The 18,542-nt window shown below is 38.9% G+C and overlaps 1 protein-coding gene across 1 annotated transcript in view; it reads right to left on the bottom strand.

Annotated features, from left to right (window-relative positions):
* Positions 1-9,726: 9,726 nt before the first annotated feature.
* Positions 9,727-18,542, bottom strand: part of LOC131688843 (cold shock domain-containing protein CG9705) — a 72,248-nt gene continuing 63,432 nt past the window's right edge. The window contains exons 2-3 of the mRNA XM_058973403.1: positions 10,335-10,457; positions 9,727-10,215 (exon numbers count right to left, since the gene is read on the bottom strand). Coding sequence (XP_058829386.1) covers positions 10,038-10,215; positions 10,335-10,457 — 301 coding nt within the window. The 3' untranslated portion in view covers positions 9,727-10,037. The remainder of the gene's footprint in view (positions 10,216-10,334; positions 10,458-18,542) is intronic.

The raw sequence follows: 18,542 nt of genomic DNA, 5'->3' as shown, positions 1-18,542 counted from the left end.
GTCAATTATCAATATATTTTTATAAACTTATGCTTGTTTATTTCACTGAAAGATGTACTACCAAAATACTATAAGTTTGATGCAATGAAATCATTGCTTCATGCCTGTTCGTAAAACTTTCTTGACATTTTTCGTACAAACAGTATGTAACCCCTTAAAATCGAATCCACTCAAGAACCTCCTTCGGAGGAAGAATACAGGTTTTGGCTGGCTTGATTCTCGGCAGCGCGGATCAAGCTCGGACTAAACCAGTACCTGGCTTGAATATCCATGGACGCTCTCTTACCCCGTGGTGGAACAAAGAGTGCTCAGAGCTATACGCGGAGAAGTTCACTGCATATAAGGTCTTCCGGGACGACGGGTTACCCGCCAGCTATCGACAGTACGCGCCGTTAGAAACGCGAATGAAGAGTCTAACTAATAAAAGCCAAAAAAGCAGTTACTGGCACCGGTTCGTCGATGGGTTAAAGAGAGAAACAGCAATGAACACTCCTGGGGGCCCGAAGTATGCGTAACCGAAACAGTATCAAACGAGAACGTGGAACATTCAAACCGCTGGATATTCGCTATTGCCATGAAGATCTATCCGGACTCTGTCCCGGTACAAAAAGCGTATCACGTCGCGTCTCCTCACGATACCGCGAACGAAAGACCGTTCCTCGAGGGTATTGTCCCTCATGACTGAAGGCAAGTGAAGGTCATTGCCATTTCAAAAGCAGGAAAACCAGCCTCCGACCACAACTCGTGCCGGCCAATTGTAATGCTTTCCTGTATCCGGAAGTTGTTCGAGAAAATTATCTTGTTTCGCCTCGACAATTCGGTTGAAACAAATGGCTTACTGTCAGATACACAATTTGGCTTCCGCAAAGGCAAAGGGACGAACGATTGTCTACAGAAATGGCCTATGCTAGCAAAAAGGGGAAAGCATCAGTCTTCTTGGATATTAAGGGGGCTTTTGACTCAGTTTCTATCCACGTTATGTCAGAGAAGCTGCACCAGCATGGTCTTTCACCGATTTTAAATGACTTTTTGCTAAACCTGTTGTTTGAAAAGCACATGCACTTTTCGCGTGGTGATTTAACAACTTCGCGATTTAGCTACATGGGTCTTCCCCAGGGCTCATGTCTAAGTCCCCTGCTCTATAATTTTTACGTGAATGACATTGACGTTTGTCTTGCTAATTCATGCACGCTAAGGCAACTTGCAGACGACGGGGTGGTCTCTGTTACAGGGCCCAAAGCTGCCGACTTGCAAGGACCATTACAAGATACCTTGGACAATTTGTCTGCTTGGGCTCTTCAGATGGGTATCGCGTTCTCCACGGAGAAAACTGAGTTGGTTGTTTTTTTTTCTAGAAAGCGTGAGCCGACGCAACTCCAGCTTCTACTCATGGGTGTAACGATCAATCATTCAAATATCTCGGGGTCTGGTTCGACTCTAATAGTACCTGGGGATGTCACATTAAGTATCTGAAACAGAAATGCCAACAAAGGATTAATTTTCTCCGGACAATAACTGGAACATGGTGGGGTGCACACCCAGGAGACCTGATCAGGTTATACCAAACAACGATATTGTCCGTGATGGAGTACAGATGTTTCTGTTTCCGCTCCGCTGCGAACATACACTTCAGCAAACTGGAAAGAATCCAGTATCGTTGCTTGCGCATTGCTTTGGGTTGCATGCACTCGACCCATACGATGAGTCTCGAAGTGCGGGCGGGCGTTCTCCCGCTTAAAAATAGATTTTGGGACCTCTCATATCGAATGCTCATCCGATGCGACATTTTGAACCCGTTGGTGATTGAAAACTTCGAGAGGCTCGTCGAGCTTAATTCTCAAACCCAATTTATGTTCTTGTACTTCGATTACATGGCACAGAGCATCAATCCTTCTTCGTACAATCCCAACCGTGTCCGTTTCCTAGATACTTCTGATTCTACTGTGCTCTTCGACACATCCATGAAGGAAGAGATTCGTGGAATCCCGGATCATATACGCCCGCAAGTGATCCCCAATATATTTTATGATAAATTCCGAGAAGTCGACTGTGACAAAATGTTCTACACTGACGGATCAAATCTCGATGGGTCCACTGGCTTCGGTATCTTCAATGGTAATGTCACCGCTTCACTCAAGCTCAATGATCCTGCTTCAGTTTACGTCGCCGAATTAGCTGCTATTCAGTATACCCTTGGGATCATCGACACACTGCCCACAGATCACTACTTCATCATTTCGGACAGTCTCAGCTTTATCGAGGCTCTTCGTGCGGTGAAGCCTAAAAAGCAATTCCCGTATTTTCTGAGGAAGATACGGGAGTCTCTGCGCAAGTTATCTGAAAAATCTTACCAGATTACCTTTGTTTGGGTCCCCTCTCATTGCTCTATCCCGGGCAATGAAAAGGCCGACTCTTTAGCAAAGATGGGCGCATTAGATGACATATACGAAAGACCAATCTGCTTCGACGAATTTTTTAGTATTTGTCGTCAGAGGACACTCAACAGTTGGCAAACCTCGTGGAGCAATGGTGAACTTGGACGATGGCTACATTCGATTATCCCAAAGGTATCAGCGAAGCCTTGGTTCAGGGGGATGGATGTGAGTTGAGATTTCATACGTGTAATGTCCCGACTTATGTCCAATCACTACACATTGGATGCGCATCACAGAGAGTAGTTGGTGCGCTTGTAAAGAAGGTTATCACGACATCGATCACATTGTCTGGGTATGCGCCGGGTATTGTGACGCCAGGTCTCAGTTAAAGAATTCTCTTTGGGCCCGCGGTAGACCACCCAATGTACCAGTTCGGGATATCCTGGCAAGTCGCGATTTTCCCTATATATCTCTCATCTACCTTTTCATTAAATCGACAAATATCCTATTCTAGCTCATATTCTTTATTTCTCGTTCTTAGAGATCCCTGTCCTTCCTTTCGGAGCACCAGAGTGACCAGCCGTCAACCCGATCCTAGGCATCTACCATCTACCAGCCTGAGGTTCTAACTCACGTCACTGTTCTTCTCTTTGCCTGAATGTTGCAAGTTTTGTTTTTCTTTTTCCGTCATCGTGCTCGCCTACGCCCCCTGTTCCTGATACAACTCCTGCTGCTGTTACAAAAACCAATTTGTATTATATGAGGCACAAATCCCCGACTATGTACGGGGAACGTGCCATTTGAGCCAATATATTCTGATTCCTGATAAACCTTTTCATTTTTTTTCGTTTCCCCTCTTGTATATCTAATTGTATTCCTAGTTTTAAGATAGCTGTGAAATTTCTCATATATTTATATTAATCTACATTCATAGTCTTAAGATACATGTAAATAACAATTGATTTTTTTTAATATTCTTGTCGCTGTTATTGTGCAAAAACCCCTTTTATGACTGTGGAGCCACTACTGGAAGTTTGAAAAAGGTGGCCTTATTTGTCTTGCTTATGATACGTTGATAGCCCTTATGTTGACGGTGGTTGTTTACACCAGTTTGTAGACAGCGTCCCGTAAGAAATTTCACAACTCATTGGACAAACGTATGGCGTGGCCAGGTTGGAGACTATTGAGGTGTTGCGGGCGGGAGGATGTTGACCGCCGTTATTGTAGGTAGAGGAATCAGGATATATTATTACTTGGCCTGTCATGCGCATAATAATATCATTATTGTCTTGGGAGGGACCAGAACATGATTATCTACTTCATTTTTTGCATTTTCTGCTTATTCTAGCTATAATCAGTGGATTGCATTTTTGTCGTTCTGCTTGTATTCGGTGTTGTCTCTATTTCTGGTAGTTAGTGTAAAGCGCGCGTCATCGGTTGTATATCTGACATACAAAGCCGGTCGTTTTAGGTACTTAGGTGGTGCCGCTCAAAATGCATTCCAGTTAGCATAAAAACCCGCGCGAATATTCATTGCTTAAAAATCGGTATTTTATTCAATCGTTCGTGAAGAAAAAGCAATACGTAGCTGTCGTTTCATTTACTATAGTAGTATCAATGATGATTAACTATAAATGTTATATTACGAAATCTTGGTCTAGGCTTTATGTTATATTGTATTATTCTTGGACGGTTGTGTTTCGCCGAAAGGAAGAAGCAAGAAATAATAAATTCGTTCATGTCACCTCCAAAAATTGATTCATTTAAGCATAGGCAACACTCCCGGCAACCGGTTGCCCGGAGTTGAAGTTGCATTTTTGTTACAAAGTAAGTATTTCCGAAATAATTCAACAAACGATAAATCTATCACAAATTCTCGGCCTCCGGCTGCCCAGAGCAACAAACAAATGATAACACTCCAGAGAGTTGCATAGATCGTATCGCTTATCAAGGTGAATCTTGATTTGTGTAACGCTTTACCCCATCCCACTAACAAAAACTCCTTCCCATGGCAAACGTGGAGATGCAGAGGTATACACGGTCTCCATAACAACGTTTGCCACACTAACATTCCTTTCCTTCCCCGATGACTGTAAGGACGTGGCCGGCGCCGTTATTGACATTTTAAAATATAGAACTCTCGAGTTTTGCACATTGAGGATGGATAGCTACTCCCAGGCCCCATCTGTTGATTCTCTGTGCAATTTCGATTGTTCTGGTCAATCACGGAGTAGCAACTACGAATTGTGCGGTCATCATGCTCATGCTCATTCATAGTCTTAAGATACATGTAAAAAAAATTTGTAAAATTTTTTTATAAAAAATAATTATTGTTCAATCTTGTATATCGAATCTTAAACTAAAAGTTTAAGATAGTTGTAAAAAATGTTCCTCTCAAAATTAAAAAATATTTGTGCATTGTAACCTTTTAGTTTTAACATATTCAAAATGTAAAAAAAGAATTTGGCACCGCCAAGCTAACGCATTTGTGCCTATTAAATAAACGAACTGAATAAAAAAAACTATCAGGTTGGTAGATTATTATTTTGAAGAATATTTGTTTATATTATGATTCAGTGGTAAAGGTGCAGAATTAACATTCAGAAATTTTCTAATTGAATTCTTTTTTTCCATTATGTATTCATCCTAATAAGGACGGTTGGCTATTAATGTTTTTGGATACGAGACGAGAATCCTTTGAAACAATTCGAACCTTGCCGGCGATTCGTTTCTGCTGCATACACAAAGACGAATATTCCTCTTTCGCAGCTCATGCCAAATGAGCACTATGTGACACAAGACGATCTCTTTTATTATTTTTTGGTGCACCATCCTTTTTGTACGATAAATAAAAATATTTTAATCATTCTTTCTAGTGTGGCTTTCGCTTAGTGGTAGGGTTGCCACATTTACTTATTTTCTTAAAGGTTTTGCAAACATCATCAGGTTGGTAGATTGTTATTTTGAGTAATATTCGCTTACATTATGATCCACTGGTAAATGTACAGAATTAACAAGCGCAAACTTAATACAAGATAACAAAAAGAATTTTCTAATTGAATTCTTTTTCCATTATTTATTCGTCGTATTTTCTCTTGTGCCCGTTGAAACGTGCCGTACGTCAAAACGTTCCGTGCCGTTGATATTGTGTGTGAATGTTTCCATTTAACTGATCTTGACGTTCCGTACCGGTGACGGAAGCCTGATGTATCGTGTGGATCGTACGTAAACCAACAATTCGCCATCTCGTTGAAGTTCCGCCATCGTCGTTTGGAACTGCGAACAAAACCCTTCCAGCGCACACAGACAAACGTCACCCTTCCGTAGCTCGTGCGAAATGAAAGATCTAACAGATAACTTACAAGCAACAGTAGCGATTATGTAATTGGTTCTGCTAGCAGAGAAGGCATGACAATGAAGCAATTCGGTCAAAAATATTCCTTTTATATCAAGCGATGAAATGTATAGGACGCTTATGAATGTCGAGATGAGGTCCGTGTCAGGGAAAGTCTTGCACAAATTTGTGAACATTGTTTACGTTTTCCCTATTTATTGCATATTTCCGGATTTTTCAATAGTGCGCTAATAAAATACACAGATAAATTTGATAACAATTTTTACTGGCAATTTTCTTAATCGATTGGTGTTCGAATCATGAAAATCCATCAACAATTAACAAAACGAAAGCGAAAACTTTGTTTTCTTACATTTTCCCAATATTTTCATAATTACGATACGATTTTTCCAATAGTGTAAGTTAAAATACCAACCATTTTTTAAGTTGGACTTCTCTGAATCGTTTGGTAAATGACGCAAATCCACCCACAATTAACAGCGCTACAGTCGTTTAAAATTATGCCACATCTTCGTGACGCAATTCGAAATCAGATCTTAGTTTTACACCTGGCCCCAGCCTCATATAGTAGAGTAAAGCATTTTTAATGCAAAAATGTTCCCAATCTTGTATATCGAATCGTATTTCTAGTTTTAGATAGTTGTAAAAAATGTTCCTCTCAATATTAAAAAAAATATTTCTACATTCTACCTTCTAGTTTTAAGATATTCCAAATGTAAAAAAAGGAATTTGGCACCCGCCAAGCTACCGCCTTGCGCCTATTAAATAAAAGAACTGAATAAAAAAACTGTCAATTGACTTCAAAAATCTCTTACATTTTTCGAAACAACACTGTGGCATGCTGATTATCACATGGCTGCTATTCAGTTCGCTGAGCCTTTTTCGTGTGATTTTTGTTAATCCGTTTATGAAACATCATATCATTCGATATGTAACTGCCCAACAGTAACGCAAATACGATTTCGAGTTTTCGATTGTTCATTACAAAGAGGAAACTGTGTTTGGGCGACTGAAACTTAGTAACATACTAAAGTTCTTAATCCAGTGCGGTAAAGAGCTTTAGGGTTTCTCGCAGGCGATTTGAACTACTAGTGAATTTAACTTACCTGCTATTTGTTTTCGTACTGTTATTTTTCCCATCTTTCTAATTCTGCTTCTTCCCTTCTCCGTCTCCTTTCGTTCCGCTCAGGAAAATGATGAGAAGACACAGCAAGGCACACATCTCAAACTACAGACACGGAACGTTCCATTTCAGCCAATATATTCTGCATCGTGAATTGTTTTGTTTTATGGGGTTCTCTATATACATAGGACAATTATGTGTAGAACACCTTGCATTAACACATTTTTAAAGCTTATCCAAAAATATTGACCACGGTGTAGAATATAGCAAAACAAATTTCGGCTTTCTTTTGGACATACCAAGACCACGCTCGTACAGCTCAAATGTAAATTTATTCATACTCTCATGTTTTAGTGCTTCTTCCACTTACAAGATAATGTTTGTTTAAAACAGTTAACATTAAATCCTACCGTATTTAACGAACGATACAAATATATGTGGTTTGACTCGGGCGAACCTGAATCTTCATAAGATACTTTTACTGGGTATAATAAATTGCCAGGAAAATAATAAAATACTTCTTAAGTTCCGCTCCATCCTATCGAGGCTCCAACTGATAAGAACAAAACTCGGCTCTATCTGCTCCCGCGTTGGAACGCCTGAATAAGGTTTTACGAGGCATCACGGATTTTTTTTTCTCTATATCTAATCGTTTCTGCATCGGTGGACGCAAATATTTGATCCTCACGTGTTAAAAAAGAAGGCTGCACAAAGGGGGAAACTGGGGAAGCGATATAGCAAATTAAGATGTTTTCTCCACTGGGAAAGCAATTTCGCTTCGCTCGAAACGCAATAATTCGTCATCTGTCTTCTAACCTTTTCGCTCGGCTCGGGTTACCCAAAGCTATCCTATCTAGCGCAAGTCGGGTCTACTTTTTGATCATTGTTGTTGTTGTACAGGCTCTTCACTAAAGATTTTTCTCGATGTGAGTGACTCTTGGCATCTATTTTCATAAAGGGGTTCGGGATTGATAAGTAGATTACATCGGAGGAAGAAAAAATTCGCTACCTACATGTTGCTTGCGTATCCACGCATACGGAATAAACGTTTGGTGCTATTTTTTTTGTTTTGTCTTCTTAAACACTAAATTTGGACTGCTACATGACACTGTTGCTCTAAATTGATGGTAAAATGTTCATAACACTGACGGTACGGTACACGCGGAGACTGTTCGACACATGTCGAGGATGATGAAGAAGAGCCGTCCAGGGGACGTCCAGGTAAACGTTGAGTTAGCTACTCCAAACCTTTAAATAACTATACTACGACAACATGCGATTATAGGTACAAAATATCTCGGAAAAACTAAGAATTAAAACAGTAATGTTAAATAAGTATCCTTGAATTCCACAGTACATAATCCAAATTAAACGGGATTTATCAATTTAAAATTTCCTATTCCAGTTTGCTTCATTCAAGCTCAGGAGGAGCGAGCGAGCAGGACTAAATAATAATTTAGATGGTGTTCGTGGACGACTCCTCAGTGGTTGGTTATAATAAGGTTGTGCGCTACAATAATGATCTTTGCTGATTTTATTTGTGAGTTTATATGCACTTTGTATGGGCTAGAAAACGTTTGGATGACGTCTAAACATGAGGTATCTTGCTTCTGTCACTATAATGCTAGCTACGGTTATAAAGATTTAATACTATTACAAATGTGGAGCTTCCCCAGATACCTATCAGTGAACTTCGATAAGATCTATGATTAATACCTGCACTTCTCGGTAATACTAACATTTCGATCTTCGTTTATTTAGTTCGTTAGTTGCTCAGCATATTTTTTTAGTTTTGTTGCACACTACCCAATATATGTGAAATAAATCCTGACGTTCGGTTCAAGATTATTTAAGAACAGGGGGAAATATGTTTAAAGTTATCCAAAACAGTATGAGGCACACCTGAATTCCGTTACCGTTAATTTCTAACATTTTTGTATCCGTTAACGCATCGATGAGGTTTTTCATAATTTGTGACGAGTGTTGCAGCAATGAATACTAAAAATGACCTGTAAACTGTCAAAAATCCTAAATCTCCTCAATGTTCCCAATCATTCTCTGACTACACGGAATCGTCGTGCATATATAGTTCTCGCTGCATTCGTCTTCGAGCATATTTCTATAGCACGGTCATCAGTTTTGTTAGAATTTTCGACAGCAAGCAGACAGACATCCATCATCACCCAATATCGATTTTGGAAAATATATTTTTCAAAGGCAATCCATAGAAACTGAAGAAAACAACACCAGAGCGATAGACCTGTATCGATTGAGCTACACCGACAACTGTTTCACAGCATGGGTGATGTGAAAATGTATTGCTCTGGTAGATGGTTCAGGTGGTAAAGCAATGTATATCACAAATTGAACATTCGTTATTCCAAACAATACGCGCTGAGCTACCACAGTAGAAAGCTTCAAATATTGAGAATAAACGCAGAAAAAAATGTGGAACGATTACACAGTAGTTTCCATTCAAATTACAGAAATAATCGCTGAGTAATTTTCCGGGAGCTTAAAAACTTTTCCGATTAGTTTCAGTATGCATTGTGCCAATGATTAAACTATTACCAAACCACAAACCACCCATTTCTGTGTCTTAGTTTGTATCGCGCATGAACAACATAGCATATCAAGGGTGCTGTACGGGGCTAGCAAACCGCAAATCTCGTCTACGGTTACCGTTTGATCCTTTTCGGTTACAGTCTCTCATCGTTACTTCAACGGTTTTTGTGAATCAGTTTTCTATAAAATTACATATTCTGTAGTTTCGCATGTTGGCGGTTTAACTAGTTCATACTGTTGTTCTTGTTAATCAAAAATGCGCTTTGGAAAAGTTGGTGAAAATGACTTTTACAGAATTAATCAGATGATTGCCTAAATGATTTTTTTTATTTGGACCAAGAAAACACATTATACCCCTTTTTTGATCTGGTTTTGACATGCAGGCAATAATTCAAGATTTTTTTTGCGCCAGACATGCCGCTTGTTGAGCAGAACAAAAAGCTCTTCTTAAGAGAAACATGAAAAAATAAACGAACGTTCAGAAAACAGTTGATAGAAACGAGCAACTCGAGCGATCTAACAGTAAAGTGCCTCAAAAGTATCATTCTCTTGGCCGGAATTCCTAATCCCTAGTAGCAGAAGACGATCGCAGCAGGACGCGCGAGCATCGGGCCGAATCCTAGTGTAGCCGGGAACCGTCTGGCGACTTAACTGATTCCTCCCACTTGGAGTGCTTCTCGGGCGTTAGGTGCGTGATCTGGACGTGGATTGCTTGCACCTTCTCGAACTTGGGCGGAATGAAGCAAACGCGATAACTGACCTCATCGCCTGGCAGTGGCACGTATTCACCCTCGACACTAACAATTAGTTGTAGGGAAAAATAAAACAAAGTATCTTCATTAGCACCGACGTGAATGCCACCAGATGGTGAGCGAAATATGATGAAACATCAGCAAACGGGGAAAAATTATCTTACTCTGAAATGTGCACGAAAATGTCGTCGCCTCCGGACGCTGGTACAATGAAGCCATGTCCTTTGTTTCTATTGAAAGACTTTACTTTTCCTTCCTCGATGGGGTTGCGCATTGCACGATCCGATCTGCAATAAAAAAAAACAAACGAAAACAGACAAAATTAAACTTCTAATTAAATACGTTGTCGGATCATATTTCACATTTTCTATATTGCCAGAAATAAATTACTCTTATCGTAAAATCAGTATGTATCAGTATCAATGAAGCTAGTATTCCTTATCACATAATGTGAAAGGTTTATCGTAGTTTTTTTTTGGAAAAGCCTCGTATCCATTATGAGGTTGAGCCGAAATGGCCACGGACACTATGCGTTATAATACCTGAGCTTGCTCCACGTACGCGAAAATCTGAGATTAAGGCTGAAGCTTATCTTATTAACAACCACGATTATTGGACCAATGAAATTAGGACTATGTCATGATTGATAACTTATAGATAACCATGCCAACATTGTTCGAGGTACTGGATATATGGGGTGTGAACAATGCAAAAATTTAAAGGTGACCTAGAAAAAAGGTTTAGATCGACTTTTAAAAGAAGAATATGAAATTCGAATCACGATTTATTTTGCTGCTCTCATGTCATATAAGGCGACTGAAAACAGGAATCCCGTTGTCAAGATGTACACCCAAAACTCGGCCGTAATACCTTTACGGTAATAAGAAAAAAATGCTCTAATAGCAAGACGTTTCATGCTAAAACGGTCCCAACAAAACATTCCCCAAATGGCAATACCAACACATTCAAATCTCTTCTGCATCGCACTCATGTTTCATCAATTCTTATTCAATAAATAATAACGCGTCGAATTGTCTGGAAGTGTGTAGCACTTCGCTTGTCATTGTATTGCGCATCGAGCAAAGCGAACATAATGATGATAGATACGAGTTTCGATTTTTTCTACGCGACGCATTCCGTATTTGAAGATCGGCTCACACTCGGCTAGCTTCAAAGCACAATCAGAAAAAACGACTCGGAATAGTGGTGGGGTACTTCGGCCGGTGTTAAATTGAAATTTCTTTTCTATCACGGACGTTAGCAGCAAGGTAGCGACTGCACAAAACATGGATAGTCCTTCCCGTCATGTATAGGAAGCAAGACCTATGGTTTGGATCCACGTATCCGAACCGAGGGTCCAGATCCAGACACTTGTCTGGATCTAAGCACCAGGTCTAGGTCTGGTTCAGGTCCGGACTTGGTAAGGGGAAAAGGGGATGGGCTAGATCCGGGTACTGGTCCGGATCCGGGCACTGGTCCGGTTCCGGGTACTGGTCCAGGTCCGGGCACTGGTTCGGATCTGGGCACTGGTCTGGATCCGGGAGATCCGGATTTGGGGACTGGTCCGGATCTGGCAGCTAGGCCGGATCCGGAAACCGCCTAAACTTTTTATTCCACTATTCAACCTACCCAGTAAAAAATCCGTAATTCTGGCTGGTTTCTGCCAATATTGGGGCAGATTCCAGCCTGAATTTGGTCAGAGATCCGCCAGGATTCCGGTTGGTTTAGCTCGGTACTAACACTATCATAGCAATCGACCGAATTATCCTACATCCGAACAGAGCCGAGGTTGACACATACTGAAAAAGTGTTTGATTGTGTGATGCGCATACATGAACAGCAACCGAAATTCGTCATTCCACCGTTTACTACCTTTGCGGGAATATGAGTTTAATACCGCAATGCGCAATTGCGTGGTCTGTTACCGAAAACACAATAGAATCTTACTCAAAAGTAACAGAAACATGCCCGTCGGATTTTGGGTGTAGTTCCGTGCCAAGACTTAATGGCTGGATGGTCTAAAATATGCCAGTCGCGCACGGAGCATCGTGGAAATCAACTTATGATCATGTCCTATTTAAACCCGATAAGATTCGCAATATGTGTTTACATCCTAACTTGCTTGGTGTCCTCTAGTTGTTGTGCAATATGATGGAAGTGAAATGTACAGTTTTCTAATCAACAACAATTAGAATAGCACAAATCAATCTTGAGCATAAACGCACAGCAACTATGAATCTATCTCTATAAATGCAGGAAGGTAAATCTTCCATAACATTGGTTCAAGAGCAGTACTTCCATGCAGAAAACTTCTGTATTGGAAAGTTACTTAACACTGCCTTCATTGCTTACAACAAGACATCCAAGACTAATCCACGTGAAATGCCTCGTGCATGTATTTTTGCAAACATAGACAAAAAGTCGGCATATCGGCCACATAACGAGTTATCACCTTCTGATGATTTCAAAAGCGTTGTATCATTTTGTAGCAGATATGGCCTTCCGCTTATTATCGGCAGTGATGCAAATGTTCATCACATCCGTTGGGACAGCTCAGATAACAATCTGAGAGGCTCTGAACTGAGGGAGTACAGCAGTAGTAGGGGAGACTGAGGAGACTTGATCCCCGGGGAGACTTGATCTCATCATTGTAACGCAAAGGCGGTTCAGAATACATTAATCGAATATACTATAAAGTTGCGTAGTTTTATCTAAACATAAATTTCATTAACACAGAAAAAAGAAATTGGACTTTTGTGTAACCGAATTTTTACCGATTTAAAAAAAAGTCTCAGAAGAACTGAAGAAGATTTATTTTTCAAACTTTTATAAAATTGATAAAATCACCCACTACATACTGTACTTTTGCATACAGAATTACAGGAGAATGTCAATTATATGAATACGTTATGATAGAGCTGATTCTTTTGTTCAACTATATTTTTACTAAAGTTTGCTGAAATAGATGCTATGGGTTCACTTGATCCCTTCAAATTCGTGGAGATTTGATCCCCTTCGCCATACTTCATACACACCACTGAAAATAGCCAAATTCACACCAGAACAATTGGTCATTGTTGTCATAAAAAATGTCAAAAATGAACGCTTCATCGTAAAGAAACATAACTGTAATTGTTTACTACAGTATACGTAGCAACCATTCATCCCACATTTGACGTTCCTCAGCCATAGTAAAGACAGCTTTCAAATAATTGCACGGAGATTTGGGGAATTCGTAAAAAAATCAGGTGAGAGATGCGTAATATGTAGTAACAAAAATAACAATATCTAATCATAACAATTTAATCAATACTACAATCCATTTATAAAATTGAGGGGGGTGATGTACCCGTTTTTGCCCTATTAAGAAGGGTACCACATTATTACTACAATAATTTTATTATTTCAGCTTCTTTGATTTGTTATTAAGGTCCATTTTTTATTTCGATTATACAGGTTTTAACGTTAAGGTCATTCGCCTCTTATTAAGAGCCAATATAATAACAAAATTGTCTTGAGAATGGTGAAAATCTTCTGTTTGAGCGCAGCAAAATCTCTAATCGAGTACCCCCATTATCGCAATACCATTTGAGTCAATGCGTTGAGCAAAGATGGCAGACGCTGCTCTAACCAAAGGCTTCAGATGGGTAGGATGATAGTAGAAACAGGGCAAAAATAGGCTTATTACCCTACATGCTCTTTTAAACACGTTTTCATAAAGGAATCAAGTGTCCCCAAATTAGGGATCGAGTCTCCATTAATCTAAGAATTTTCCATTTTTTTGTTGTTTTCCAGAAATGCTCATAGCTCATGTCCAGTATAATATTTCCATATAATTTTTTTATGATTATTAGTCATCCCTAGAAACAATATAAAACTACAAAAAATACATAGTTTTTTTATCATTCCACGGAGTTGGACTGAAAAATAAAAAAGGGGATCAAGTCTCCTCAGTCTCCCCTACTAATCTCCATATTCTGAATGGAGGAAGCTGACCAACTTTGCGAGGACTGTAGGAGAGAAGGTGTTAGACATAACGCTTTGCTCCAAAATAATTTCGCGTGAGATGGGAAATTGGCAGGTTCCTAATAACACTGAACCACCTCTATCCGATCATAAATATATATTTTTCAATCATCTTGCTGTCACCCTCAATATGGTAACACACCGTTATCCTAAATCTACAAACTGGGACCTCTTTTTGGAAAACTTGGCGACTAAATTTCATGGACATTTTCCCAGATCTAGTCACCTAGACGAATTGAATGACGTCGTGGATACGACAAAGTCATTCATAGTAGTGTCCGTTCATGGTAGCATGGAGGCCTGAGCTTAAAATAATGTAGAATGATATGAAAAGAGCATGGAACCGGAATGGAGAATGAAATAATGATATGAAAAGAGCATGGTAACTCCAGGGTTTCCAGGTCAACTCGTAGTACATATGAGAAATAGCTTAGATCAGCAGAGCGCGCAGGCTGACAAAACCTATCCACTAATGTCACTAGTGGCTAGCAGGTTGAATAAAATTTTCTCAAAATCGAAAGATTTTCCAAAGAACTCCTTAAAATCAAGCGATGGTGTTTATGTAACGACGAAACAGATGTTATTATTATTTAATTGTCTCGTCGACGCACACTTTCTACGCGGAAAAAAATTGTTCCCAAAATCGTGAAAAAAATGCTATGAATTCTGGAACAATCACGTTTTTACGTTACGAAAACAGGACCGTGAACAAAAACCATGTGTTTTATAATTATGTTCAATTTCCCTTCGGTAACGCCCGCATAACGCTTTTATTAGTGGAAACATTTGTTTTTGTTTTGTGAACTTCAATCACGTTTTCCGCCATGTCACTACCAAATCGATTTTCTGTTCGTGAACTAGTTCACAATTTTATTAATATTATTCATAAAACCAAAGGTTCACTCATGATGTTGTTCATAGATTTAGGAACATTAGTTCACAAAATCAAAACATTCTGGATATTTTGTTTTTAAAGGTTTTCAGAATCTTTTATTTATTTTATTGGAGACAAATTATACGAATTTTGGTTACTCGAATTTCGCAGTACATTTAAATACTTTTAACATCTATTTAAAAATGAGTTCCGGAATTAATTTAAACAAACATTTGAATGAGAAGCATTGACATCAATAACTTAATGTGGGTGAACATGCAGGTTATCAAAGTCACCCCGGAATACGAAAACGGACTTTGGTCATTTTTAGAAAAAATAGCTGTAAACGGACAATTTTAGGTAAGACCATCCAATCTTGTTCTCCATACATCAGTACATGGTTTAAAAACATAAAACTTGAAAAAATGTGTTGCGTCTAAAAATATGTAATGATTACTTCGAAAAGTGATCAATGTCACTCTGTTTACGGCAACCCAACCAAACATTCTAATGTAACGCCATGTATATATTCGGGGTGAACTAGTTTTTTAGAAACACAAATAGTTTCATGAATACGAGGTTTATTATTCACAATTTCAGGAATTTGGTCACGATTTTCGTAAATTGTTCAGTTCACGAAATCATGATCTTTTGTTCATGAATTTATGAACGGATGTTTTTCCGTGTAGGTTGTATCGATCCGCAGCTGATCAATGTTCACAGATTCCATTCACGATCACACTGCTTCACGATGTTGTTTACAACATTGAAAAGAGCTTCTCGCTCAAGCAATATAGCTTGGGTGTATTTCTAGATATTGATGGTGCTTTTGACAATGTGTCCTTCCTGTCCATTCTGGAAGCGAGGCGCGATCATGGAGTATCTGCATGTGTCTCGGGTTGGATAAACGCAATGCTTAGTAACCGCATTCTTTGCTCGATACTAAGGTAGGTAGAGATAAGAAGGTTGAGTATTTGCGGCTATTGTTAGGATGGTGCTCAGTCTCGTTTGCTATGAAACCTGATGCTTGTTGAGGAACCTCTATGATCTTTGATTTTCAACTTACGAGTTTGTTGGCGGTTACCTAATATCATTTACTGAACATTGCATCGGAACAAGAGCTGGTGTAGACATAGGCCTGCGAAGCCTTTTCATTAGGGAGGGGGCGGGAGAGGGTGTTAGAGCTCAAATATTTTCAATTTCGTCATACCTTCATTATCAGTTAGATTTTTGGTAGAGAGTTCGATACCAGAACAGTAATTTTATTTATTTTTCTGTTTATTTTATTTTCCGTCGGAGTCTGCCCGCACTGAATACCTATCACCGGAAACAGAGAGATATCCTAGAAATTGGTCCATAAATATATCGACCGGGACCAACATCTTTACTTTCCTGCCGAAGCAAGACGTGACCACAAATTTTCACCTCAAAAAATCTCAACGAACTCGGTTAGGATTGAAGCCAGACCCACTCCACAGTGGGACGATCTAGAATAAAAAGTGGACTAAAGTCAAAACTATGCCGTATTTGTTCAAATAGGACGGTTTCATGTAATTTTGGTACGCTGATTTCGATTTTGATATTCAAACAGATTAAAAATAAACATTTACTATCCATTAGGGTGTCTCAAAAATATTTATTTTATCAAAATTGTTCACAAAATTTCTGTATATTCATTTTATTGCGCTAAATCGTTAACACTTGTTACAAAAACTTTTATTGTCCATTAGGGTGGCTCAAAAATAATTATTTTTTGTTTTTGTGCGCTGAATTTCTTGTTTGGATATAAAAATATTAGAAATTAACTTTACTACCTATTACGGTGGTTCAAAAGTAAAGTTTTATGATCTATGCTACGGGACATCACGTTTGATCAGTCGTTCGATTGAAACACAAAGTGTGTTTTAGTTTTAAGGGATTTGCGTCAAGCCGGCGCTACTCTATTCCGACAATAAGTTAGTGTCGGTTTCTGATGAGGCGAAGCCGAAACGCAACTGAGTATGAAATAAGGATTTGTGCCCTCCTATACAAAGATTGATTTTACCAACAAATTTTCACCCTGGTGAGAAATTTTGGTTTTTACCAAATTTTTCTCCTTAGGGTGAAATATAGCATAGTGCTTTCGCATAGGCCTGCTAAGCCAAGACAAGTTTCGGCTTCACTGTGTCTCATCGGCATAAACAGAACTTCTGCTCGAACCCCCCCTATGGACTTAAGTCCGGGCTCGTCCCACTGTGGCACTGGGGGTGAGAACCGACCATGCTTACTACTTAACTATCGGTATCGTCGAAATCCGAACGATGGACGAAGTTTTAGCTGTTGTTATTAAGCTCCGCGTAGGCAAATAGGCGCAAACCGAATCGTCGAACCCAAAGCAAAGGTCCAATAGGTAATTTTTAAAAAAATCGATTATTCTGTATTTTTAAATGCGAAATTTTTTAAAAATATTTGCGTAAAATTTCAAGCAATTCAAACTATTGTCCATGGATATAAAAAGCATTGAACTTAACTGATTTCAATCTGCAAGCAATCGTATACAACATTTTACATGCATTTCTCTCGAAACCATGCCTTTGGTACCATGAATATCTCAAGAAAATTAAAAGAAAGCTCTTCCCTTCCCTTTAATTTTGTTTATAAATGTTATTAAATTATCTAGTATTTGCTCCATCTTTTGGCGAAATTTGACTAGTTACTATTGTTATGTATACGGAAATACGCTGTTTCTATTTACTCATATTAAACCAACAGCAGACGAGATGGACCAGTTATTAAAAGCGAGGCGAAACAGTTATTGGATCTTAATCTTAAGCATACATACAGCTCCACCATGTCCGTAATAGTATCTTATCTGTCTCTTTTAACCAACATTAACTCATTAATACCTATATACAGTAGGTCAGAATCACGCACTACAATTGCAGACGAGATAGGCAATGTTCAATGGAATGTATGGAAAAATGAATTTATGACTTTTGACATCAAAAATGAACTCAGCACCTCAAAATTAGCTTAATTTGTGATTTTAAGCCAAATTAGGCAACATTGTTGTCCGGATTTTGTTCGAAGATGCGGTGCGGTATCTCGCCCACATCTCTTCTGAGTTGACCTTTTTTTGAAAATGTTCGCGGACATTTGGTGAACTTTTTTTGAGACGAAAAAAATTAATTCATCAATAATAATCATTGTATGGTTTACTTTGATGCAGGATTGTTTTTTGGAAATGTGTGGAATCTCTCCCGAAATTACCCTAATGAAATAACCATCATCTTCTGTCAAATTTACCTTTCACTCAACAAACAAAATCCATAATTAAGGGCTTGGTCGGAAGAATACTCTCATTGTCGATTACAATTGAACTATAGTCAGGGGAACCACGAACAATGCAAAATTTGAAGAGTGACCTAGTAAAAAGGTTTAAAACCGCTGTTAATGGAACAATATGAAATACGAAACACGATTAATACAAAAT

This window comes from Topomyia yanbarensis, chromosome 3 (genome assembly GCF_030247195.1).
Source record: "Topomyia yanbarensis strain Yona2022 chromosome 3, ASM3024719v1, whole genome shotgun sequence".
Lineage (NCBI taxonomy): Eukaryota > Metazoa > Arthropoda > Insecta > Diptera > Culicidae > Topomyia > Topomyia yanbarensis.
Note: the sequence above shows the minus strand (reverse complement) of the source record. Positions and strands in the feature narration are given on the sequence as shown.